The following is a 26,975-nucleotide window of genomic DNA, read 5'->3' on the forward strand; positions in this document are numbered from 1 at the left end:
TATCCATGCCGTCCTTTCCTTTTCTCAAATCATTTTAAGTTATAAAAACAAAAATGAGGTAGATCCAACGCTCAAGTGAACCACAACGCATATAGCTCTTGCATTCAATGTAACTGGCATTTAATGATTTGTGCATTTAATGCAACCAAGCTTATTATTATTTAGTGTGGTCCACTTAGAGCGTTGGATCTGCCTTATTTTTGTGCACATAGCTTTAAATGATATGGGAGAATGGTTGGACGGCGTGGACAAACAGATACATCAAAGTGGGCCCCACCCACAGAGCTGCCCGTTCGATCTTAGCCTACCAACAGGCAGGTACACATTGCAAAGTGGAACTCGTATGTAGATCCGGACGCGGGTTAGCTACTGACAGGTTGAGTAGCAAGACTGGCTACTGAAGTGACGTCACCAACTTCTGTGAGCCCTGCCATGATGTATGTTTTGTATCCACACCGTCCATACATTTTGAGAGATCATTTTAGAGCATGATGCAAAGAATGAGGCAGATCCAAGGCTGGAGTGGACCCCACCACAGAAAACAGTGGAGAGAGTGGCACCCACCGTTGAAACCTTCTGAAGGTCCATCATGATGTTTATTTGAGATCCAATCTGTTCATGTGTTAAATTAGACATGAAAGGAGGGAAAACATAAATATAAGCTTGATCGAAAACTTTTGTGGCCCTTAGAACTTTTTAATGGTGGGCGTCACTCTCCCAACTTTTTTCTGCGGTGGGGTCTACTAGAGCTTTGGATCTGACTCATTCTTTGGATTGCCCAAATATGATCTCTCCAAATGGATGGACGGTGTGGATACAAAACATACATCATGGTGGGGCCCACAGAAGTTGATGACGTCACTTCAGTAGCCAGTCTCGCTACTCCACCTGTCAGTATCTAATCCGCGTCCGTAAGATCCAAGCAATTCACAGCTGTAGGCCCCACCATGTGAGTTCCCTAGCCCGAAAGTGGGCCACAGCGGGACTTGCTCATGGGTAGCCATGCTAACCCAGCGAGCCTGGCCTGGGTTTGGACCGGGTTCGGACCTATTAGCTGGGCGAGCGGACCTGGGTTAGGCCTGTCTATAGATGGCCCAATCTATTTTTGGGCCGGGCTTTGGCTAAGGTCTTTGCAGTACGACTTGACTCGGTCTATAATATTTATGTGCTTTATTTTACACAAATATGACATTATAATCACTGGTCAGGCAATACACGCATGTTGGAGATTGACCTTAGTTTTCTTTTTCTTTTATTCACCTAATTTATTAATAGTGGAATGTAAACGCAAGCAATCAAAGTACGGAGGAGCATGGCACCGTTTGACTAGTGAGCTGTAATTGCCGCTAAGAGAGCTTTTGTGTGTTGATTTTTCTGCTGTTTTCATGGGTCCCCAAGAGCCCCTTTTATAGACAAATAATAATAATAATAATACTCTAAAGGCTCTCTTTTCCATAATGTCAATTAGGAGTGTTTGGATCTTACGGACGCGGTAAGTTATCAATTAATTCGATTATTTTGGTTTTTTACTTATTAAGTTATTAGGTAATTTGATTTACCAAACAACCTACGGTCCATGATTCAATTATTTTGGCTTTTACTTATTAAGTAAATAAGCTTGTTTGGTAAACAACTTATCTTTTAGCTAAAAAATAGAAAGGCATGTTTTGTTTCCAACCTTATATAAGTATTTATTACTATGTTTGTTTGGTCTGCCCTCATATTCATTGTACATCATGTTAGGCTAATCTTTGAAGTGGATTGTTCATTGTGTGGCCTTTGATGTGGGTCTACCGTCATGCAGGGCCCACCTTGGATGTGAGCCATTCATCATTAAGGCCTAACCTTTAATCTGCACCGTCCGTTATGTAGGGCTCACCTTTGATGTTGGTCATCCATTGTGTGGGGCGCACCATCAATGTTATTGTCCATTATGTGGGTTCACTTTCAATATTCACTGCCAATCGTGTGAACCGTCCATCATGTGGGCCCCACCTCTAATGTGAGCCGTCCATCATGTAGGGCCCGGCTTGGATGTAGGCCACTCATCATTAGGGCCAACCTTTGATGTGGATTGTCCATCATGTGGAGCCCACCTTTGATGTAGAGCATCCATCATGTGGGCCCCACATTCAATATAGATTGTCCATAGTGTAGCCCTACCTTCAATGTGGGTCATCTATCATGCGGGGCTTGCCTTGCATGTAGGTCATTTATCATTAAGGGCCAACCTTCGATGTGGACCGTCCATCATTTGGGTCCCACCTCATTGTGAGCCATCCATCATGTGGGCTCCCACTTCAATTATTACCCATCTTGCGGAGCCTACCTTTGATGTGGACCGTCCATCATGTAGGCCCCCACTTTGGATGTGGGTTATTCATCATCAGAGGCCAACCTTTAATGTGAACCATCAATTATGTGGGCCCACATTAGTATGGGGTCATCCATCATGTGGGGCCCACCTTTGATGTGGGCGATCCATCATGTGAGGCCTCCTTTGATAAGGACTGTGAGAGGGAGCCTCCTTTGACATGGACCATGACTAACAAAGAAAAATAAAAAAGTTTTTAAGTTAAAAAGCTATTAAAAAATAACTTAGTGAAATAAGTAGTTTTTAGCATTAAGTTATTTTTATAATGATACTCACCAAACGAACTTAAGTTAAAAAAAAAAAGTAACTTAATGACTTAAAATAAGTTAAGAAGTAACTTAAACAAGGTATGAAGAGGCCTTTCTAGTCATTACACATATAGAACATTTCGGGTGAAAATAGGGTTTTTATCAATTTTCTAACCAGGTTGGGTCACTAAGAAGAGCTATGGATGACCCTATATTTGGGGAGGATAGAAAGAATTCAGATAGAAAGGCCCGAATTCTTGGGTCCAGCTCCATGGGTAAGCAGTAGATAGACTTTGTTTCAACACTAAGATCATGGGATCGAGTGCCCATGTGGTGTGGTGGGTGTGTGACCTAGGACAGCAGGTTCACTTATTTTCACCCCTTATTTTGCAGTCCACTTTTCAAGGACTAAATGATGTCTGAACAACATAAAATGGGTCGTGTTTGAAAGTTTATTGAGTTAGCTTTCCAACGAGCCCAAGATCATATAATTCCTATATCATTTGAGTGTTATAGTCAATTTACAAAGGGCTCTATAGTGTTCATCGTACTAAGGGATACTTTTGTCATGATCAGTATCTTGTTAAAATAAGGGATTAAGCTTACAAGTTAGGATGTTGAATAAAAGGTCCAAACTGATTAGGTTTAGAGGTTAGTACAAATACCTGGTTTGCACTGTGATTGAATAGTTTACACATAAAATGATGTCTGAATAGTTTTCTCTGAACAGTTTAGAGGTTAGTACAAATACCTTTGTAAATGATGTCTGAACAACATAAAATGGGTCGTGTTTGAAAGTTTATTGAGTTCGCTTTCCAACGAGCCCAAGATCATATAATTCCTATATCATTTGAGTGTTATAGTCAATTTACAAAGGGCTCTATAGTGTTCATCGTACTAAGGGATACTTTTGTCATGATCGGTATCTTGTTAAAATAAGGGATTAAGCTCACAAGTTAGGATGTTGAATGAAAGGTCCAAACTGATTAGGTTTAGAGGATAGTACAAATACCTGGTTTGCACTGTAATTGAATAGTTATTGAATAAATCAATTAAAGTTTTCTCTTCAAGAGAATGAAGAAGAAGAAGTCTCTTGCGAATTTGCCATATTTGGAGGTTTTCATTCTTCCATGCTTCAATACCTTGTGGGATTCAGAGTCCTCGACTGCAGCAGGCAACGAGAGAAAAGAGGGGGGGGTGCCATGGCTAGTATACATGCGAAGTCACCAAGAAATGGGTTGGTAGGTAAACACTCCTCTCCACATGTATAAGAAATTTAAGAGGATCAATGCAATTAGTGGGTTGTAGGTCAACACTCTTCCCCACATGTATGAGGGCCTGTTTGGGTGCCACTTAAAAGTGGGTTCATCTCATTTTAGTTAATCATAATTCTGAATTAGATATCATGATTGTTGGTTAAAAAGATTATTTTTAATCTTATGTTATCAAGATTTTCAAGTGGCACCCAAACAGGCTATCTAGGAAAAGGACCTGCAACAACCCCTTCCTTTATTTTCTTCTTTTTTCTTTCTTTTTTTAGGTGGACTAGAAAGAAAGTTGTCTCTGAAAACAAAAGCAATAGGCCCCCACTATTTTATTACAGCAGCAGGAGTCATTTGACTATTTTATTCAGCAGGAAATATCAATCAGCTGACAAAAACATTGATACATAGATTACAAAAACTTTGCTGGATTACATTCATCTCTTTCTTTTCTTTACACTAGCATCAATTTACAGATTTAAAGGAAGATAATGCTGCAAACAGTGTTTCAGTTTCTGAAATGTCACAGGCTTTGATACAAAGGAGTCCATACCATTTGCAAGGCATTCTGCCGCACTCTCTGCTAATGCATTCGCCGTCATCTGCAATACACCAACACACCACGAGTTTGTTACACAACACTGCACCAACATTACTGTTAGCCTATTTCCTTCAATGCATATGGTAGGAGGAATTTCAAAGTCCTGCTCATCAGCAAATGCATGTTGGACCGTCAAATGATGGACCACACAATGGATGGGAACATTGTAATTAGTTTCTTTCTTGCAACGTATGTAGTAGACAGTTATCTTGCATCCTCTACATCATTTACCATATGCATGGCATCCATGGATGAGATCCGGATTGATCATCCCTTGGGGTGAGAACATGTAAGCTAGATTCATATTGAGTATAGCCTTCTTGCGTGGATGTAACTTGTAAGATCATGAAAACAAGAGGTATTACAAAAATATGATTTATAAACCATATACAAGATCAAAAGCATGTAAAAAAAGGAGATCAGCTCCTTGCATCTTTGAAGAATAAAGAGGTGAAGAAGATTAAGCTGCAGATCTTTTACTCAGTGGTACTTTGAGGAGTTTCAACACGAGGTCTTGGGCTTGAAACCCATAGGTGGTGAAATCCCACTATGGCGTGCATGGGTGTGTGTGTCGGGTGCATGTGTAAAAAAAATAAAATAACCACTTAAATGCATTATTTTGATCTTAGACATAGGAGATTTTTGCATTTATTATTAATGGCATCTTTGTAATTATGAAACTTAAATGATATAAAAGAAAGAGAGGGGGTGTGACCCCAACTTTAGCCCCTTCTCCTATCTTTGCATTGTCTTATCTTCTCTCTTTCTTCCTCTCTAGTCCATCTCTCTTTCCACTGATTTACATGGTATCAGAGCTACATCATTTCAAATCCTTCTTTTTCTTCTCCAAATCTTCATACTTATTTTTTTCCTTTTATTCCTTAGTGTCCTTTTTCTTGCTTGTGCTGAAAATTTCTTAAGAAACCTAGGGTTTCTTTTGGTTTCTTTTGTATCTTTATAATGGTCCATGTGTGTATGGGGGGACGAAGACATCAGCTTCTTGAATGATATAACAACTCACTTGTGATCTTTGCAAACATGTGGGCAGCTTGCCCATGTTGGATGCCATGTTCGTGACTATATTTCGTAATAGCCAATTAGAAGTAGTGGAGATGTGGGCTGATTCTTCTGTCTTAGGTGACGTGTGCATTGTGTCAAGTGTTCAAGTGTGGTGTTCATCAATTATGCTAGATCAGCCTGCGTTTTTTGTTGTGAAGTACTCTTCTTTTTATTTGTTATGGAGATCAAAAGTATCTCGAAATCTGGATATATGAATTTATCCAATTGTTTAGGGGTCCAGATAAGCTCTTTAAGGCAAATGGGATTCACAGATCATTTGACAACAATGTGGCATGGTAAAACTGCCCCAGGGGTCCATTAACCATGTACTTTTGACAATGTGGAGGCACGGTAACCATTGTTCCTCAGAATCATGGTAACTAACATTCCGCTAAAGGCACTGTATCAGTTCATTCCATTCGTTCGAAGTTCACATTTAGTGGAACCCACAATAGTTCTATAAATAGGCATGCACATGATCCAATGTGTAGTCCTAATTAAGAGATATTATTGTGATAATGTAATTTGTTTGTAGGGGCTATGCTTGAGTTTTCAGTTCTGACAAGTGCTAATTGCTCCATAATCCAGACCATGGTTTTGTTACATCCTACCATGGTCCGTGGATGGACCATGCCCCAAATATCTCCCAGATGAGAACATACTAACTACCAATCTTGGGAAATTTTTTTTTTCAATTGAATGTGATGGTGTCTGCATCTCATCTTAACCATCAATCCCAAGGCTAGAAGTCAAAAGATTATGATTGTCCCATCAAGGAGATTTTGCGGCGTATTCTGCACCAAGCCAACGGCCTGGATTAACCAATCATGGATCCCACTTGTCAAAACTGGAAACACGTGTTAACAATACCACGCCTAGTCAAGGATCCTATAATTCCTCACTTTATTAGCTTGAGTATTCATTTCATTTTATCATCAAAAGTGTTATAGATTTAAGTGATTAATATGAATGGAAAATAGAAAAGTGAAACAGAATCCTAAAGAACAAGCTGAAAAGAAACCAACAGCTTACATTGGTTGGTCCCACTGTGGATGGGACACATTTGCAAAGTTTTCACAAGAAAACAAGAAGAAAGCCACCATATAATGTTCTGTCAAATGCAATGTATGCCACACATCCATGTGGCAACATGGATACAGTGATCCAGATTGTCCCTTTGGTGGAACCCACCATGGATGGGCCAAATGGCAAAGCCTGTACACATTGTGTTCTACTCATCCAATTGGTGGAACTTTTTCTCCTTGAATGTGGTCTGGTGCTCATATTGCTCATATTGTTTCTAATCTTATGTTTGTATGCCACTGATCAGATGGATAGGATCTTCTGATTGGAAAGAACACCATGCGGCCCATCCATTTTAGAGACTATTGAACAACCACAAATACAGCAAATACCATTCATGAAGAAAACAGAATATACTCAATATGGGAGAAGTCAACTGCGAGCAAATGAATTTTCATCAACATATGCCAGACAGAAGATACAGAAACAACATGGGAGAATGATGAGACAATGAACATGATTAGCCTAAATGACAGAGCTACTTACCGCAATGATAGAGATCCTCTTCAAGGATGACATTCCGTCAACACCATGGGATGTTGGTGGTTCGATGCCAGCCTCTACAGCCGCATCCCAGTTTCCATTTTCCTCGAAAGAGCGGATCAACCTTGTGGCTTGAAGGCCGTCCATTACCGGCATGCAAACATCCTGCATGGTAGTGCATGGAATGACCATTATATTGAGTCATATAGAGATTTGAATAAGACATAATGTTCCAGCATACACAATCAATTTCCCTTTCCATGTTTTTAAGAATGAGAATGTGAATCAATATCATCCGTAAAATAGTTCAAAAAGCATGTTGGCGGACAGGATTGAATAGCATCACATCCACAATCACCACTGCAGTTTTAGTTGAAACGGTCCCATTTACATCACCATCATGCATCAATTTGCCAAGTATGTGGGTCAGCAATCTTAACACAGTTCATTTCATCTCCCAGATTATTTTCTTTATGGAGCAAAAGAAACAAGGCCTGCTTGCAAAGCTATATATGGAACCATCTCTTTGTGAGAAAAGTTCATGTTTCAAGACCTGTCAAGGGACTAAGATTGATGAAATTTTTGAACAATATAGAAATGCCAAAAGATTGCTAGAAAGTAGTGAGGCTAAACTTAAGGATTATGGTGATCTTTGCAAAAGCTTGGGCACAAGAGAAGGTGAGAAAGATGTCTTCAAACTTGCATTAAGAGTTGTAACCAGAGGGTACTAGTAAAGGACAATGAGATCAATGAAAGATGGAAAAGCCATTTTCAGAACTGGTTAAATGACAACCAATCTGAGAGAATATAGATACTTTCATAGGATTAGGATATTTGAAGTGAAAGAAGCTTTGAAAAAGATGAAAACGGAAAAGGCTCGGATCAAATGATATACCAATGGAGGTTTAAAAGTGTATGGGAGATAGAAGGTTTTTTTGGTTGACAAAGTTGTTCAACAAGAATGCAAGATCAAAGAAGATGACAGATAAATGGAGGAAAGGTACCCTGGTACCTATTTATAAAAATAGAGACAAAAAAAGTTGCACTACTATTATGGAATTAAATTTATGAGCCATACTACAAAACTTTGGGAGAGTGATTGAGAATGTCGATTTCATGCTTGGGAGGTCTACCACTAAAGCTACTTTCCTACTTAAACAATAGATGGAAAAATATAGGGAGAGGAGGATCTCCACATGGTTATTATTGAATTAGATAAAGCATATGATAAGGTCCCTTGAGAGTTAATCTGGTGGGTGTTGGGAAAGAAAAGAGTTTCAAGAGGACATATTGATATGATTAGGGATATGTATGAGGGAGCAGTAACAAATGTGAGAATCACTAGTGGAGAGACAAGTGAATTCCCAATTATTATAGACTTGCACTAGGGGTTAGCATTGAGCCCATACCTTTTCGCATTGTTTATGAATGAGTTTTTTTTTTTTTTTTTTGAAGGGCAACACAGTGCAATTTTAGTAATAATAGGAGTGGAAAAAAAAAAAACTAGTTAAGATTGCAAACCAAGAAGTTTTTCAAAATGACCACTTTCAATACTTTGGGTTAGTAATTCATGAGAGTAAAGAGATTGAAAAGGATGTTGCCCTAGAATTCAAGTTGGGTGGAGAAGAAATGGAGATGTGCCTCTGGAGTTTTATATGATCATTGGGTTTACCACTCAAACTAAAGGGAAATTTTACAGGATAGCTATAAGACTAGCCATGCTTTATGGGACAAAATATTGGATAGTTAAGGAACAACGTGTTCATAGGATGAGAAGCTAAAATAAGGATGTTGGGATGGACGAGTGGCAAGACGAGGAAGGATAGAATTAGAAATGAATGCATTCAAGGAAATTTAGGAATAGCACCAACAGGTAATAAAACGAGGAAAAGTAGACTTAGATGGTTTGTTCATGTGCAACGGAGACCAAGAACCACACTAGTTTGGGAGTGTGATGGTACTAGTTGAAGGCTCTAAAAGGGCAAGGGGAAGGCCCGAAAGGAAGTGGATGGAGGTAGTAAGAAAAAACTTGATGACCTATGGTCTAACCAAAGGCATGGCCACTAATAGAGTGGAATGACAGAACATGATTTGTGTAGCCAACCCCAATTAATTGGGATAAGGCTTGGATGATGATGATGATAGCCATTGTCATTATCAATGTCTTATCCCAGCTATTTGGGGTTGGCTATAAAAATCATCAGTTCGAATTAGTCAATTAGCAATGGAAAAATTAATGAATTAGAATGTGACAGTGGAAATTTTCAAAAAGCTCATGCACCTATGTAGAGCCTATAGGGCCTGTTTGATTTTTCATTTACATTGTAAATGAAAGGTAAATAAGCAATTATAACTTTCCACCAGTGTTTGAAAAAGAGGGAAACAGCCTTTCTAAATATGCCTTGAAAATCATGATACCTGCATTTAATGGACAGGGATTGCGTCCTTTTTAAATCTATGAGGCCCACCCACCGTTATGTATGTGTCTAATCCACACCGTCCATGTTTTACCAACTCATTTTAGAGCATGAGCCAAAAAATGAGGTAGATTAACTTCTCAGGTGGACCAAACCACAGGAAACAGGGGGATAATGACAACAGCCACCGTTGGAAGCTGAAACATGGCTCACAGCCCACAAGGATGTGTATCTATCATCCAACTTGTTCATAAGGTCACACAGACATGGATGAAGGGAACACATAAATATCAGCTTGATCCAAAACTTCTGTGGCCCCCAAGAAGTTTTCAATGTTAGGCCCACAATTCCCCCTGTTTCCTATGGTCTGGTCAACTAGCACCTTGGATCTGCCTCATTTTTTCAGCTCATGTCCTGAAATGAGCTATTAAAATGGATGGATGGCATGGATCAGACACATATATAAGGATGGGCCCCACAGATTTTACAGCTATTTTTCAGTTTTAGCATCAGTGCATTCCAAACATGTCATGTGAGGCAGTTGGCATGAAATTACACTTGTAAATAATGATTACTTATTTACTTTTATTTACCTTCATTTACAGATGGAAACAGAAAAACAAACTGGCCCATATAGTCATGAGGAATTATAGAGCCCTTCACATCAGCAAACATACAGTTTGTTGAAACAAGATTCTGTAAATGGGGCTCCCATGATTCAGTGATCCAGACCATTTATCTAACAGGATCCAAAATGGATGGGAGATGCCACAAAATCTCTGACACTGGAAGATCATGACCATTCAACCTTTGCACTATTTTCCATCAGATGCGAACTGTTTCTTTTCTTTTTCTTAACTTCCTATTGGTAGGCCATTGATCTAAGTGCTAGGATGTTCAAAGATGAAAAATTTTCAGGGCATACACCACTCATGGTGGGGCTCATAGGATCAATAGTCCATCCAGTAAAGAATGGAGATCAATGCATGGAATCCTGCTTGTCAGAAAAAATACACAGGACCCAGTAATTCCTCTATGCTTACATGTATATTAAAATGGAATGTCATTGTGTTGATATAGTTCACCCCCTTCAAAAGATTTAAAGAAGATATTTTGGTTCAAGAAATTACCATCAGGATGAGATCATATCTAGAAGATTGAACTGCACGAACTGCTTCTAATCCATTATTCACAACCTCTATGGTGTGGCCCAACTGCTTCATCATGGATTGTGTCACCATTACATTGATCTTGTTATCTTCCACTAGGAGAATTTTGGGCTGCGATATTGACTCAGATACTTCCAGACGGCTATGAGAGTTGCACTGGAGGCTTCCATCAGATTTCTCATGCATCTGGCTCGGACATCCATTCTTGCCATCACAACCCTTCTCAGCCTTGTTAGATACCTCTGTGCATGTCCTCGTACAATGTTGTGAATCTCTGCCACTATGGACAGTGTTGGAATCTGGGCTAGATTTGTGATATCTATTCATAACAAGGCCATTTGCAGCATGACGTTGCTTGGCTCGACCTGTTCGATTTTCATCATGTGGGTCCTTGTCTTGCCTCGCCAAACTTCCAAGTTCAGATGATATCTGTTGAGCACCAACAATTGAACGAGCCTGCTCAACTGAAGTTGGGTCTCTTGACTCGCAATTATTAGAAGGAAATGAGTAGGATTCCTGTGATAAACCTTTTAGCTTTTCTAGAGGATTATACAATTTGCTGGCTGATGGCAGGTTCTTGGTCCTTGTCATAGAACCCAATTTGTTTGGTTGAAAATGGAAATAACCAATGTTGGTTTCATCGGTGTTGGCATCAGAAACTGCCTCATGATCAGCCATATCTGAGAGTTCATCTGAGTGATCAGAAGGCTCCTTCATCAGAGAAATTTTACAAGGCAATTCAAATGTAAATGTTGATCCATATTTCTCTCGGCTGGTCACTGTAAGATGACCCCCCATCAGCTCCACCTGCCTCAAAATGATCCCAACATGTTGAGTTAGAAGCATCAACAAAAAGATAAGGTAGCATTAGAGTTTTAGAGAAAATATAATCAGTAAAATATTTTATTTAAATTTAGATAAAGATATGACATAAAGAGAAATGTTCCAGTGCTCTCAAAGCACTATTAAGTTATAGTTCTCCTAGTCACATTGAGACACTGATTTCAATCCATTGATCTGGACTGTTCAATAGGTCCAATGCACATCTCATGGGCTAACATCCAAATATCATGCCAATCTGACAAGTTTTAACCATTTAATCAATGCCCTTTAATATGGACTGTCAAGACCATTTACACAGTAATGGGTCCAGTGAACAATTTAATCCATATGTTTGTTAGGGCCCATCATGGATTTCTTGTGATTCTAAAGAACTACTTTTGTTAGGCAATCTTAACCATCCATCCATGGATTGGAAAAGGGACAGCGACAGACAAAAGGCCAAATCAAGAATGGATTAGACAATTCAGATCAAACGAGTAGACTGTCCAAGCAAACCAATTCAACTAGGAGCTTGATATAGTGCTATGAGAGCACTAGAGCATTTCTTTAACATAAAATAATGTTTTGATACATCTTTCCACTTCAATCAAACTAATGCAAGTTTTAGTCAACTTTTTCAAGTAAAAAACTACCAATAGAAGTTAACTACAATGAATTATAGTCCTGATATTCAAGTAACATACATTTCGCTACATGCAATGCCCATGGTTCAGTAATCCAGACTGTTGATTTGATTATCCCCAAAAATCTCCTGGATTGGAAGAAATTAATACTCTAACAGTTGGCCAATTTCTGTTGAATGTGGACCTTTGTTGTATTTGTTCTTCTTAACCATCTATTTTTAGGTGACTGATAGAAGGGTTAGGATTTTGCAGTAGGGGGATTTTTGGTGTGTCCTCTTTACAAGGTGGGACCTGCTATATCAATATACAGGATCACTGAATGAAGAAAATGTACAGTATCAAGCGCATTTGCAAATCATATGTTTCCTTAGCCTAAAGACCTTATGATTTCTTTCAACAACTGTTAGTGCTACTTGTAAAATTAAGGAGAACTCCCTGAGAGAGAGAGAGAGAGAGAGAGAGAGAGAGAGAGAGAGAGAGAGAAGAAAGAAGAAAGAAAGAAAAAATCAACTATAAATCTGCAACATGATTGCATTGTGAAAATGAAGAAATCTACCAATCAATAAACACTGACATGAAATCAAATATATCCCCAGATCTCAAAGCAACCTCCACATGGAAGAGAATTCTGTGGTTTAATTGGACACCGCTTTCTATTGGAAACCAAAGGACAATGATGCTCCAAAAGAAATTACATGAAGCAGTACTAACAGTATTGACACAAGGAACATAATAACTGATGTAAAAGCCTGCGAATGCCAAACAGCTAACTTTCAATTGATATTTTAGGCTTGCATTTAGCATGACTAGATTCTGTTTACTTCATTTTATATCTAAGTGTTGCTATGGATTAGAGTTATCTAAAGGCCTGTTTGGCAGACACCCGAAAATGGATTCATCTCATTAAGTAATCATAATTATGTATTAGAGTCTATGATCGCTTATGCATAATTATGATTAACTAAAATGAGATGAACCCATTTTCAGCTGTCTACCAAACAGGCCCTAAGGATTTTTAATTGAAAACTTGAAAACAGGAAATATCAGATGACATCTCACCAGTTGTTTGCAGATGGCAAGGCCAAGTCCTGTTCCTCCATACTTTCGAGCATGATCTGCACTGACTTGCATATACTTTTTAAATAATGTCGGTAACGCCTTTTCTGTTACATGAAAAGTAACTAACATTACTCAGCAATGTGGGATGAGAAACAAGAATTATACAACTATATGCAGCATCGCATGAACAGGAAATGAGTTAATCAGATTCCTCATACGGATTTCACAGGATGGGACAGCATTTGGAACTACAAGGATACATTTATTTTTCTGGTGAAGGTGGATGGTACCACCCATATTTTTATCAACAGGAATAATAATAAAAATAACATAAAGAAAGGAGAAGTGGAAGAACAACATAAACTACAAGGATACCTGGTATCCCAATTCCTGTGTCATATACATCACAACATAGCCATACTATTGTGTCATGCGGATGCTGATGCTTCTCGTTGTCTTCATCCATCAAAGCTGTGATTTCTACTGATTTTCTTACTCCATCTTCAGTGGTACTATATTGATTATTATCTTCCCCATGGCATATGCTTTCTTGGAAGCAGCTACTTTGAGATGCTTTGGAAGAAGTTTCTTCTGTTAGTTCTTTCACTGAAACTGCATGTTGATGTCCCTCTCCACGTCTAGAATATTGTTCAGGTACTACACGAAGGTTTATTCCAACCTTTCCTTCATGTGTAAACTTGATAGCATTGCTGCAAAAATAAGTGCAACTTGCAAAATTAAGAGATCACTCAAACAAGCACATAATTTATGCAGGAAAAAGGTGCAAGCATTAAAAACTATGCATTGTCATAGTTATTATTCCTTGCAAAAAATAAAAAACGAAAAAATATATGTATTAGCATTGTTCTAACCTGTTGACGTATGAATTTAGAAAGAGCCTTTTTGTAATATGGGATAGAATAAAGCCCTATTTGTATTTTTCTGAAGTTCCTTTTATATAAATATAAAACGGGGCTGGAACCTAGGTAGCTTTTCTCCTTTCCTCCAAACATTCCATTTTCCTCTCCTTTCTCCTTCTCTTCTGCTTCTACTTTTCTTTCTACCTTTCTTGCAGATTTATTCCTCTTTTTCTACTTGTTATCAGAGCACACATTGCTGCATTGATTGGAGATTTCGTAGTAGGGGCCCACAGCTGAAATCATCTTTCCATACCGGTGACGCCAGCAGTGTATCGTTAAATGGTCCCTTAAAGAAGAAAAGTATGGAATCCAAAAGAGAACATTTTAGAAGAATTGTGATAACTTTCATGATTTTTGGGAAAATGTTTGGTGGTTCTTTGCTTGAAATAAAGAAATCTTGAAAAGGGGGTCTAATTCAGTTTTTTGTGCATGCCATTTTTCTGAAGCTTTTTTGTGGAACTTTTCCACATTGATTTGATGCGGCTGACCATTTTCCACATCTAGAATAAAAAAAGCCATCTTATTTCATTGAGATATGAGAGTTTTATAATGAGATTTGTGAAGGGTGGTGTCGCATAACCCCGATTGAGCCCATTTTTTGTCTAATTTTGTTGTTAGTTTTTTTGGCCTCTTTGAAATTCAAGACACTATTTTTTGCTATTGATTGGAGAATATAAGGAGCTACTTTTATGAGAAGATGTCGAATACCAGTGATTCAAAGTCTACTTCCAATGTTTCTAGGGCCTCAAGTTCCATAGCAACCATAGGTGTTTATGGTGACAACCCTAGTGTGCAAATCACAACTGTGATGTCGGATGGCACTAATTTTGATGCAGGACATGAAAATTAAATATGATATGTGAGATTTCAGACTTAAGATCACATTAGTTCAGAAACAATTACACAAATTCCATATCCCACATAAAAGTCCAAACACTCAATTAAGGGAAATCTATGCGGGTCCAGGCCTACACATGATAGGGCTGAATCACTAAAAATTATGAACCAAACAATACTCAAAGATAAGAAATAATCCTCCACACATGCATAGTAATCAGTCCCTAATCTAAGGGATTAAGAAATTCCAATTCGGGGAACCCTAGGGTAAGAAAATGGGCATAAAATTGGAGATTTGAGTATTTTAGGGTTAGGTTTAGGGATTTTGGGTGAAAGCGGAGTGAAAGAGAGGAGAGAGATGAACTAGAGAAGTACCGCACGTGTGGACAACAACAATGGCCTAGACGCATGTGCGTGTGATCCCGGCTGCACGTGTGTGGGGCCCACTATTCAGAAAAAGGCCACCTTGGCCCTGGTCAGCCAAAGATGGACTCCAAAACTCCCAAATATCAGCTCGATCCGATGTATGGTTTATGCGTGGTGCTCCGCTGAAGTTTCAGCCCTCCTGTAGGGCCAAATTCGAAATTCTGCTGTGGGAAGGAGAATTGTTGCAATAGATGATTGATTCGAAGTGTAGATGATAGGGTGAGATGAGAAGAAGGGATGGTAGAAGATGGGTAGTAGATATGGCGATGGATGGGGGCGAATCGGGATAGATGTGGCTTTGCACCATGGCACCACAGTAGTTAACCCTTCGATGAAGGGAGGGTTTTGCACCCAAGTAGGCTTCACAACTCAAAGAGTAGGAAAATGCATAATTTTTATTAATCTTCCATAAATCAAAAGAACTACAAGGGGTGCCTATTTATAGGAAAACCCTATACCCCAAAACTCGTGCCATGTGCGCAACCTATTACTTGGCGATGAAGTAAACTAAAATAAAAGCCAAACAAAGAAATCTAAAGCATTCATGATATTCTAAATAATAACAATAAGCAAAACCTAAAATATGAAATCAATCCGACTAGCGGGCTACGATCATAAGATCCAATGGTGGGCTTTTCTTGATTGTCGGGCCCACTCTTTTGAATCAAAACTTCGTCTCCTAACTAGGAGGCCCTCCCTGACATCGTCATCGATCCAGATTGACGGTGGGGTCCTCCTTCTGGCGTACGTGCGTAGGGGGGGCATACGTGCGCGTGTGCACGTGATGTCCCCATCAAATTTTCTTGAAAAGTCTCAATCTATCAAGATGTATATTAGCAGGCAAGGAAAACTAGGATATGTGAATGGCCGAGTGAAGGAACCAGCTATTGATAATTCTTCATATGAAAAGTGAGAGCAAAAGCACTTAATGGTGATATCCTGGCTACTTAACTCTATGCAACCTCATATCAGTAGAGGATTCTTGTTCCTGCATATGGCTGAGGAAATCTGGGATAAAGTTACTAGGACTTGTTCCCAACAGAAAAATATGGCCCGTATCTATCATTTATCAACTACACCAAGAGATTGCTACTCTTCGTCAGTGGGAAAATTGTAGCTACCTATTATTCCACTCTTCAAATTTTATGGGAAGAGTTGGATCATTATTAGTTATTACAGTGGGATACTTATGCTGATAGAGAGCGACATTAAAAACATGTCAAACAAAATAGAACATTCGATTTCTTAGCTGGTTTGAAGTTTGAACTTTGAGTAGGAGTTGACCCATGTGCAGATTTTGGAGAGAGATGAGTTTCCGACATTAAACCAAGTTTATTACCTAATTCTGAGTGAGGAAAGTTGTAAGAAAGTCATGCAGCCAGTTTCTTCCAACAATGATTATTTAGCTCTTACAGTCTTCTCTAGTTCCTCTGATGGGGACATCACGTACACACGCACACTCACTCCACCCCCCCTACGCATGTACGCCAGAAGGAGGGCCCCACCGTCGATCTAGATCGATGACTACATCTAGGTAGGGCCTCCTACCTAGAAGATGAAGTTTTGATTCAAAAGAGTGGACCCGTTAGTCAAGAAAAGCCCATCATGGGATCTCATGATCGTGGCCCACTAGTCAGATTGATTTCATATTTTAGGTTTTGCTTATTAATGTTATTTAGAACATTATGGACGCTTTAGATTTCTTTGATTAGTTTTTATTTTGGTTTACTTCATCGCTAAGTAATAGGTTGCGCACATGGCGCGAGTTTTCGAGTATAGGGTTTTCTTATAAATAGGCACCCCTTGTAGCTTTTTATTAATTGATTGAAGATTAATAAAAATTCTGCGTTTTCCTACTCTCTGAGTTGTGAAGCCTAATTGGGTGCGAAGCCCTCCCTTCATCGAAGGGTTAACTACCGTGGTGCGAAGCCACATCTATCCCGATTCACCCCTATCCATCACCATCTCTACTACTCATCTTCTACCATTCCTTCTTCTCATCTCACCTCATCATCTTTACTTCGAATCAATCATCTATTACAGTAATTCTCCTCCCCATAGCAGAATTTCAAAATCTGGCCCTACAGGAGGGTTGAAACTTCGGCGAAGCACCACACACAAACCGTACATCGGATCGAGCTAAGATTTGGAGGTTTTCAAGTCCATCCCTAGCCGACCAGGGCCAAGGTGGCCTTTTTCTGAATAGTGGGCCCCACATACGTACGGCCGGGATCACGCGCACGTGTGTCTGGGCCATTGTTGTTGTCTACGCGTGCGGTACTTTCTGGTTCGTCTCTCTCCTCTCTTTCACTCCACTTTCACCCAAAATCCCTAAACCTAACCATAAATTACTCAAATCTCTAATTTTATGCCCCTTTTCTTACCCTAAGGTTCCTTGATTTGAAATTGGTGAATCCCTTGGATTAAGGACTTATTACTATGCATGTGTGGATGATTATTTCCTATCTTTGAGTATCGTTTGGTTCATAATTTTTATTAATCCAGCCCTATCATGTGTAGGCCTGGACCCGCATAGATTCCCCTTAATTGAATGTTTGGACTTTCATGTGGGATATGGAATTTGTGTAATTGTTTCTGAACTAACGTAATCTTAAGCCTGAAATCTCGCTTATCATATTTGATTTTCATGTTCTGCATCATCCTCCAAGGGTGGAAAAGGATCCGATCAGAAGATGAGAGTGCTTGATGAGAATAATAAGTTGAGATGAGACCATTATGGGAAAACCCGCCATACATAGGAGACTTGTTGGGATCTCCATGGTAGATTGGTGAAGTTCAACCATCCTAAGAAGCTTTTTTGCTCCAATGGCCTTGTAACTTCCTCTACTCCTTCCTCCAATGATATCTCTTCCTCCCCATAATCCCCTCTATTGGGCAATCTTCATCGGCCTTGGATAGTTTATCTGTTATTCATTGTATACTTTCCCAATTAAAAGGTCCATCTACTTTTGCTTCATTTGCACAGTCAGGTACACACGCTTCTACTAACCTTATCTATCATTCCTCATCCAACCCAGCCTAGATCATTGATTCAGGTGCATTACATCACATGACAAGTTTGTCATCCATTTTTTCTTTACATAGTCCATCTTCTAGAAGAGATAAAGTGAGGACTATTGATGGATCCCTACCCTCTATCTCTAAGAAGGGTGATAACTGATATCAAACTTAATGATCACTTATCTTTGTCCCCTATTCTCCATGCTCCAAATGTATCCCCGAATTTACCGTATGTTAGTAATCTCACCAAAATTTTGAACTACTGTATAACTTTCTTTCCTACCCCCTGTGTTTACAGGACTTGGTGATGAGGAAAACAATTGGGAGTGATCATAAAGTGGATGGTTTCTATCTTCTAGATATTGTTGGCTCTCATTTATCCTTGCAATCAAGTAGTAATCTTAGTAAGGATCATAATAATGTTCAGGTTAGGCTATGGGATAGTCATTGAGGACATTTGTCTTTTGAGTCATTGAAGTTGTTATTTCCAAACTTGTTTAAGTTAGTTTTGAGTTATAATTTATAGTGTGAAGTTTGTGAGTTGTCTAAGCATTGTAGATGAACTTTTTCCATAAGTTCAAATAAAAGTTTATTTATGTTTCATATTGTCCATTCTGATGTGTGGGGACCTGCTCCCATTGTATCCATGGATAGCTATCGATATTTCATTTCTTTTGTGAATGAATTTTTCCACTGTACCTAGTTGTATTTCATGAAGACTCATGATTAAGCACCACATATTATTAAAAAAAAAAAAAAAAAAATCATAAGATAGTTTGCACCTAGTTTAATAAGAAAATAAAATTATTTCGGCTAAACAATGAACAAGAATACTTTAAAGGTGAACCAGGGGGTTATTTAAAAGAGTATGGAATGATTCATCAAAGCTTTTGTGAGTACACTCCTCAGCAGAATGTAGTAGAATGGAAGAATCATCATCTTCTTGAAGTTACTCGAAGTTTCTTAACAGGGATGCATGTTACAAAGTGTTTTTGGGCTAATGCAATGCTCATATCCGCCTATCTTATTAATCATATGCCATCTGAGGTGTCAAAGTTGAAGTCCCCATATCATGTCCTTTATCTAGAACAGCCTTCTTTCATTGTTCCACCCTATGTCTTTGGGTGTGTGTGTGTTTCATTCATGTCTTGGGTCTGAATTTGACCAAGTTAGATCCAAAGTTATTTGGGGTGTATTTTTGGGGTATCCCTCTACACAAGGGATACAAGTGTTTTGACCCCATGTCCAAAAAAAAAATGTCACTATGGATGTCACATTTTGGAGTTCATGTCTTATTTTTTCCATAACCCTGCCTCTCTTTAGGCAGAGCTTAGAGAGTTGGAAGAGAGTCATCCATTGCCAATTTATCCCCTTCCTATTCTTGTTCGTTACAATCCATCGGTTGTTGTCCCAGTAGATCTAAAGCAGCCTACTAATGCAACTACTAATGTTATCCAAACCTCATAGGTGAAGGAACTTTAGGCAAAAGAACTGCAAGTATACACAAGACGCCATAAAATGATGATCCTTGTGACCTGTCCACTCACTAATTGTGATTCATTGGAACCAAGTAATCCCCCTCCTTTGTTGTTCCTTCTTCCTGTGAGAATAGTGCTCACATTACCTTAAGTGAAGGAAAGCGTTAGTGTACTTTGCATCCTATATCCGAATTTGTCTCATATGCAACCTCGTCTCCTTCCTCTTATTCTTTCATGTCTTCAGTTTTCTTTGTTTCTTTGCTTTCCATATTCCAATAAGCGATCTCCAATCCAAAGTTGTGTGAGGCAATGATAGAAGAGATGAGAGAATTAATAAAGAATTGCACATGGGAATTGGTAGATTTACCTAAAGAAAATGGGCTAGTGGGTTGCAAATGGGTCTTTATAGAAAAACACAAGGCAAATGGTTCTATTGAAAGGTATAAAGCCAAGCTTGTTGTTAAGTGGTACACTCAAACATATGGGATTGACTACAAGGAAACGTTTGCACCTATGGCTAAGATGAACTCCATATGAGTTCTACTATCGCTTACAACCAACTTTTCTCAGTTGTTGTATCAGCTAGATGTGAAAAATGCATTTCTCCATAAACACTTGAAGGAGGAAGTGTATATGTCTTCTCCACTTGGTTTCAAGCTCCCCAATAGTGAGGAAAGGCTTGTAGGTTAAAGAAATCTATTTATGAGCTCAAACAATCTCCCCGTCCTTGGTCCGAGAAGTCCAGTCAAGCAATGAAGAGGAATGGTTATTCCCAAAGTCACACTGACCATACTCTCTTTGTGAGGCGACAAGGATAGTTGATTATAACTTTGATTGTTGGTGTCGATGATATTGTGGTGGAAGAAAATGATTCCCAGGAGATTCAAAACTTGAAGGAATTTTTTGACAAAAAGCATTTGAGATAAAGGATCCAAAATTTTTGAAATAGTCTATGGGTATAAAGGTTGCTCAATCAAAGAAAGATATCTTTGTTTCTCGAAGAAAGTATACCTTAGACCTTCTGAAGGAGAAGGGTAAGCTAGGTTCTCGACCAACAGACACTCCCATTAATACTAATCATAAGGTTAGCCGAAGAGAGGGGAAGTTGTTACCAAATAAAGAGATGTATCAAAGATTAGCCGACTATTATAACTTCCTCTCACTCGACCTAACATAACATATGCAATAAGTGTACTAAGTCAGTTTATGCAGGAATGATGCAGAACATGGAAATTAAATATAATATGCGAGATTTCAGGCTTAAGATCATGTTAGTTCAGAAACAATTACACAAATTCCATATCCCACATGAAAGTCCAAACATTCAATTAAGGGGAATCTATGCAGGTCCAGGCCTACACATGATAGGGCTGGATCAATAAAAATTATAAACCAAACGATACTCAAAGATAAGAAATAATCATCCACACATACATAGTAATCGGTCCCTAATCCAAGGGATTCACCAATTTCAAATTAAGGAACCCTAGGGTAAGAAAAGGGGCATAAAATTGGAGATTTTAGTAATTTAGGGTTAGATTTAGGGATTTTGGGTGAAAGCGGAGTGAAAGAGAGGAGAGAGACAAATCAGAGAAGTACCGCACGCGTGGACAACAACAATGGCCCAGACGCACATGCGTGTGATCTCAGCCGCACGTGTGTGGGGCCTACTATTTAGAAAAAGGTCACCTTGGCCCTAGTCGGCCAGGGATGGAGTCCAAAACCCCCAAATCTCAGCTCGATCCGATGTACGGTTTGTGCGTGGTGCTCCACCGAAGTTTCAACCCTCCTGTAGGGCCAGATTCTGAAATTTTGTTGTGGGGAGGAGAATAGCTGCAATAGATGATTGATTTGAAGTGTAGATGATGGGGTGAGATGAAAAGAAGGGATGGTAGAAGATGGGTAGTAGAGATGGCGATGGATGGGGGTGAATCGGGATAGATGTGGCTTCGCACCACGGTAGTTAACCCTTCGATGAAGGGAGGGCTTCGCACCCAATTAGGCTTCACAACTCAGAGAGTAGGAAAACGCAGAATTTTTATTAATCTTCAATCAATTAAAAAAAAGCTACAAGGGGTGCCTATTTATAAGAAAACCCTATACCCCAAAACTCGCGCCATGTGCGCAACCTATTACTTGGCGATGAAGTAAACCAAAATAAAAACTAATCAAAGAAATCTAAAGCATCCATGATATTCTAAATAACATTAATAAGCAAAAACTAAAATATGAAATCAATCTAACTAGCGGGCCACGATCATGAGATCCCATAATAGGCTTTTCTTGACTAACGGGTCCACTCTTTTGAATCAAAACTTCGTCTTCTTAATAGGAGACCCTCCCTGGACGTCGTCATCGATCCAGATCGACGGTGGGGCCCTCCTTCTGGCGTACTTGCATAGGAGGGGTGGCGTGAGTGCGCGTGTGCGCGTGATGTCCCCATCAAGGAACCTCATGTTTTCACTTGGAGGTGATTGAAAGATTCTTGAGATATTTGAAGGCATCACCTGAGAATGACCTTTTGTTTACAGATCATGGACATCTATGCATAGAGGCCTACACTAATGCAAATTGGGCTAGTAATGTAAATGACAAAATTTAGACTACAAGATATTTTACTTTTGTGGGAGAAAATTTGGTCACCTGGAGAAGCAAGAAATAAATTGTAGTGGCTAAGTCTAGCATTGAAGTAGAGTACAGGGTATTGGCACATGGCATAGCAGAGTTATTGTGGCTAAAAATTATGTTACGTGATTCAAGAATATTGGTGAATGCTCCTATGAAACTGTTTTAAGACAATAAGGCACCCATTAGCATAGCACAAAATCCAATTCAACATGACAATACCCAGCACATTGAAGTTGACAAGCACTTCATTCATGAGCAAGGTATCTCTCAAGACCTTTATTTACCATTTGTAGCAACTGAGAATCAGCTTACTAATGTTTTCACCAAGGGAATTATAAAGTTAAAATTAGAACCTGTTTTCAACAAGTTGGGCATGATAGATATATATATATGCCTAGACTATGGGGGAGTGTTGAAATATGTGTTTAGAAAGGGCCTTCTTGTGATATGGAATAGAATAAGGGTCTATTTGTATTTTTATTAAGTTCCTTTTATATAAAAACCTCCACATCTTTTCCAACTAATAAGAGTAAAATTAGTCATAATAATTGTTAGAGCAACAAAAACAAATATTCAAAAATAAGTCGCCCACAAGTCCAAAATCAAAAATCCAAATAACTATGCTGTAAATGTAATACAACACACTTTTACATATGAAGCATGATTGGCATGCCATGCCAATCTTACATCACAAAATTCCATTGCAAGATTGGCATGGCATGCAAAGTTACCAGGTAACAAACATGCTCTAGGATTTTCTAACAACGAGACTAGGATTTTCTAACAATGAGTCCAAGTGGACATCGCACCTGATCAAGTTGGTAAGAATTTGACGAATCCTTAGCACATCACCAATAACCTGAAAGAATAAGACACTTGTGTAACCATCACCAATTCTCACAAGAAATATAGAACACGGGGGATTTTCGTTGTTCTGAAGGAAATGAGCTGTTATGCAATCAAAGTTTGGGTATGGATGGATGAATGGATCATCATAAATCAGAATTTTAAATAATGAAAGTTCATGTTAATAGAGATTCTATGTCTAGAACAATGATATTCTGATTAGTAAGTAAATGAGAAGAAGAAATTGTCAACGAATACCATGCACGCAGTAAAATGCTGAGCATATATCATAATTTGTTTCAAAAATTTCAGAGTGGGATAGCTATTAAGAAGGAAGCAACCAACAAGCATCTTCCACTAAACAAATTCTGTTCCAAGCCACAAATATGAGGCAGAATTGGATCCGTATCATATGATATGATTAAATGGAAAATGGCAGTTGTAACTTGAAACTAATGTGAAGTATACCGCTCATGTACACGACACACATTATTGGTTGATTAGACCCAATTTAACAAGGACACCATTTTCCAAAAGAATGCCATGTTTGACCCTAACACGTAACTTTCCAAAAGACCCAAGCACCCACGCACTCGCGCCACAATGGGATTTCACCACAATGGGTACTTGAACCCATGACCTCGTGTTGAAACTCTTGTGAGTGGTTACCCATCAAACATGGCATATCAATCCATTTACGCCTCAAACGAGCCACCCACCTCACACGGGTCACCCACCACAAGTGTGCCCCTGCATCCCACAAGCAACCCCACTCGAGCACGGTGTGAAAATGCCCCTGCATTAATCACCCCCAGTGAGGAGTCTAAAACATGAGACCTCTCGCTCTAATACCACTTTGATGCAGGACAATTAACCACTTGCTCTAAAAGCTCGAACTGATAGAGCATGGTGAATCAATCCATTTAACTCATAGCCCAGGCCCCACATCGCATGGGTTAGGACATCGGCCGAACCCCCCTTGTGGGCCCCACTTCACATGGGTTCCGCCTCACACAAGCCACTTGCCTCACATTGGCCGCCCACCCCGAGTGTGCCCCTGCATCCCACAAGCAACCCCACTCAAGCCCGGTGTGAAAATGCCCCTGCATTAGGAAGTCGGCAAGCAAACCTATAAGCATGAGGCACCCCCACAATGAAAGGTCATTTACTTGATAAGATCGATAAAATGGCACCCCTCCCCTAAAACAAAATGTCTGGTGAAATGCAACGTGCATCTCAGGGAAATAATTGCTTTGTTGATCAACAATACCCTACCTAGGTGAAAGTGTTTCATTGTGAGGAATCTAACAATGATCTAAGGCTACTGTACTGGTAAATTTGGTAGCAATCCCACACTGGGGTCGCAAAAAAGTTACTCTTTAATAGAATTACATATCCTTTATTTGTTCATTGAAGCATCTTAAGGTTTACGCAAAATGAAAGGGGAAAAGGCAAGAACTTATAAATGCAGGAAAATCCATGTCACGAAACATATGACACCACAAGATGCAGTGTAGTTAGCAAATATCCAGTTCACCTCTCACCTCCATGGGAACATCATCTGCTACATGTCCTTCCAAGGTCAGTTCCTTCTGCAATGATGCTGCAGCAGTCTGTAGTACATGCTTTACTACCTCTCTTGGCCGAAACTTTGTATCCTCCAACTTCATAACTCCTGAGGGAAGTAAGAAAAAGAAAGATCATTGTGGGTATGGATCCAGGAATCTCTAAAGATGACAGCAGAAATGGAAACTGAAAGAATCACTGCCAACTGATTTTGAGCAAAATCTGATCAAGGCCTCGCTTTTTTTCGTTTCTTTTTTACTTTTTTCTTTTTTTTTTATTTTTTTTTAAACGATCTGATCAAGGCCAGTTAGAAACTCAAAATTCTTAAAAATTTGACTCCAAAAGTCTAAAAAATAGACATTTAGGAAAGAGACTCGATGATGGGGAAGGAAGGTATTAGGCACCCTTCCCACCTACAAAATTGTGGTCTTCACTCGCAAGAAGCAAAATTATGATGAAAGGAATTTTTTTGATGGATTTTCAAAGGTCTAAAATTGAGAGAGAATTTCAGAAAATGAAAAGAAAGAAGGGATGCTTATTGGTGTGTCGAAGTTTCCTTGAATGATTCCAGTCTCGATCAGCTTGAATTACGAGGTAGGTTCTTGCTTTCTTCTTTTGGAACTTGAATTTGCAAAACGAAATGAAGAGCTGAGAGATCTAAGAGATTCTCTTGCTAGAGAAAGGTTACTGAAGCTATATCTCAAAGAAGCTTACCTTTTAGTGGGCTAAGCTTGGATTAGTTTGGGTGGATTTGGGTATGGTTTGGGTTGATTTTGGGTACTTAGCTGAATTATCGTGCATGCAGGGATTCAAACAGGACCCTCCTTCAAAGATCAATAGAGAAGAATGGTTGGGATCTCATGTGAGGTTGAGTGTCTACAATCACATATCCAAGTAGTCCAAAATTACGTGGGCTTCCTTAGAAAGGTGGCACAGAAATAATGATATAATAATCAGAATATTCACTTCTAATTGGACAAAAAAAAAAGGCAAGAAATTATAGAAGAATGAGTAAAAAGCCTATTAAGATCCATGTTGAATATGGAGGAAAGGATGGGTGTGAATACAAAACTCTAAACAATTTTTTTTATTCAGCGCCTATGTAGGAGTTTCAGCTTGGACTGCACAGAGAAATCACTGCAAATGAAACCTTGTAAGAGACATTTGAATTTTGTACCTGACTCAACCTTGGAAAGGTCCAGAATGTCATTAATAAGTTGCAACACTAAGTCACCAGAAGAGAGCATTACATCCAACAGCTGTCGTTGCTCTTTGTCTAATTTTGTGTTGGCAAGAATCTCAGCCATACTAACAACACCTGAAAGTGGAGATCTTATCTCGTGCGACATGGTCGCTAGCATTTGCTTTGCCCTCATTGTTTCCTCTGAAGAAAGCAAGAAAAGAGGTAACGTTATAATTAGTGATTTGTTAATATCTACCATGGATACATTCAAGACCGAATCATAACTATTTGCAGTACCTGTTATATGAATTGTTCTATTGAGTTCTTTTTCCTTGGCTTTTTGAACAGCTATCTGTTCCCGAAGTCTTGCCATTTTTTCTCTTTTTATAACCTGTTATATTATGAGAAATATCATGAAGTCTTCAGTTACGTGCAGAAAATAAAACTGGACAGTTAGAATGTAAAAATGAAACAAAAAAGAAAAAGAAAACAAGAAAATAACAGTAATATGAGAAGTTCACTAACTCCACATGCATGTAATCACACACAGGAACACATGCAAATAGGAAACACACGTGCAAAATCTGAGCTTTCCATAAGGTTGGAGATAATGCTTCAATCTTCTGCTTTAAAAATCAGACAATTTCATTCTTCAGGTGGGCCACAGCGTACAAAGTAAATAGCAGTAAAAACTTTTTCCTAGCCATTCATTTGTTTCGATATGCTGTTGGCCTACCTGAGGCATGAAATGGCCTGATTTTTATGACAGAAGATCCAAACTGTGTAGCTCACCTGATGGAAAGCTCAGATCTCACACGTGTCAATTATAACACATGGTTAAGTCTACTT

General features: G+C 39.0%; 1 protein-coding gene across 2 annotated transcripts in view; it reads right to left on the reverse strand.

Moving 5' to 3' along the window:
• Positions 1-4,225: 4,225 nt before the first annotated feature.
• The window catches only part of LOC131256822 (histidine kinase 5-like), a 29,854-nt gene continuing 7,104 nt past the window's right edge, over positions 4,226-26,975 (reverse strand). For both annotated transcript variants that reach the window (XM_058257862.1, XM_058257863.1), the window contains 9 exons: positions 26,424-26,517; positions 26,121-26,327; positions 24,922-25,052; positions 23,341-23,390; positions 13,597-13,931; positions 13,222-13,325; positions 10,658-11,503; positions 7,114-7,275; positions 4,226-4,486 (listed from right to left, as the gene is read on the reverse strand). In XM_058257862.1, the coding sequence (XP_058113845.1) occupies positions 4,355-4,486; positions 7,114-7,275; positions 10,658-11,503; positions 13,222-13,325; positions 13,597-13,931; positions 23,341-23,390; positions 24,922-25,052; positions 26,121-26,327; positions 26,424-26,517 (2,061 nt within the window). In that variant the 3' untranslated portion in view covers positions 4,226-4,354. The remainder of the gene's footprint in view (positions 4,487-7,113; positions 7,276-10,657; positions 11,504-13,221; positions 13,326-13,596; positions 13,932-23,340; positions 23,391-24,921; positions 25,053-26,120; positions 26,328-26,423; positions 26,518-26,975) is intronic.

This window comes from Magnolia sinica, chromosome 9 (assembly GCF_029962835.1).
Source record: "Magnolia sinica isolate HGM2019 chromosome 9, MsV1, whole genome shotgun sequence".
Lineage (NCBI taxonomy): Eukaryota > Viridiplantae > Streptophyta > Magnoliopsida > Magnoliales > Magnoliaceae > Magnolia > Magnolia sinica.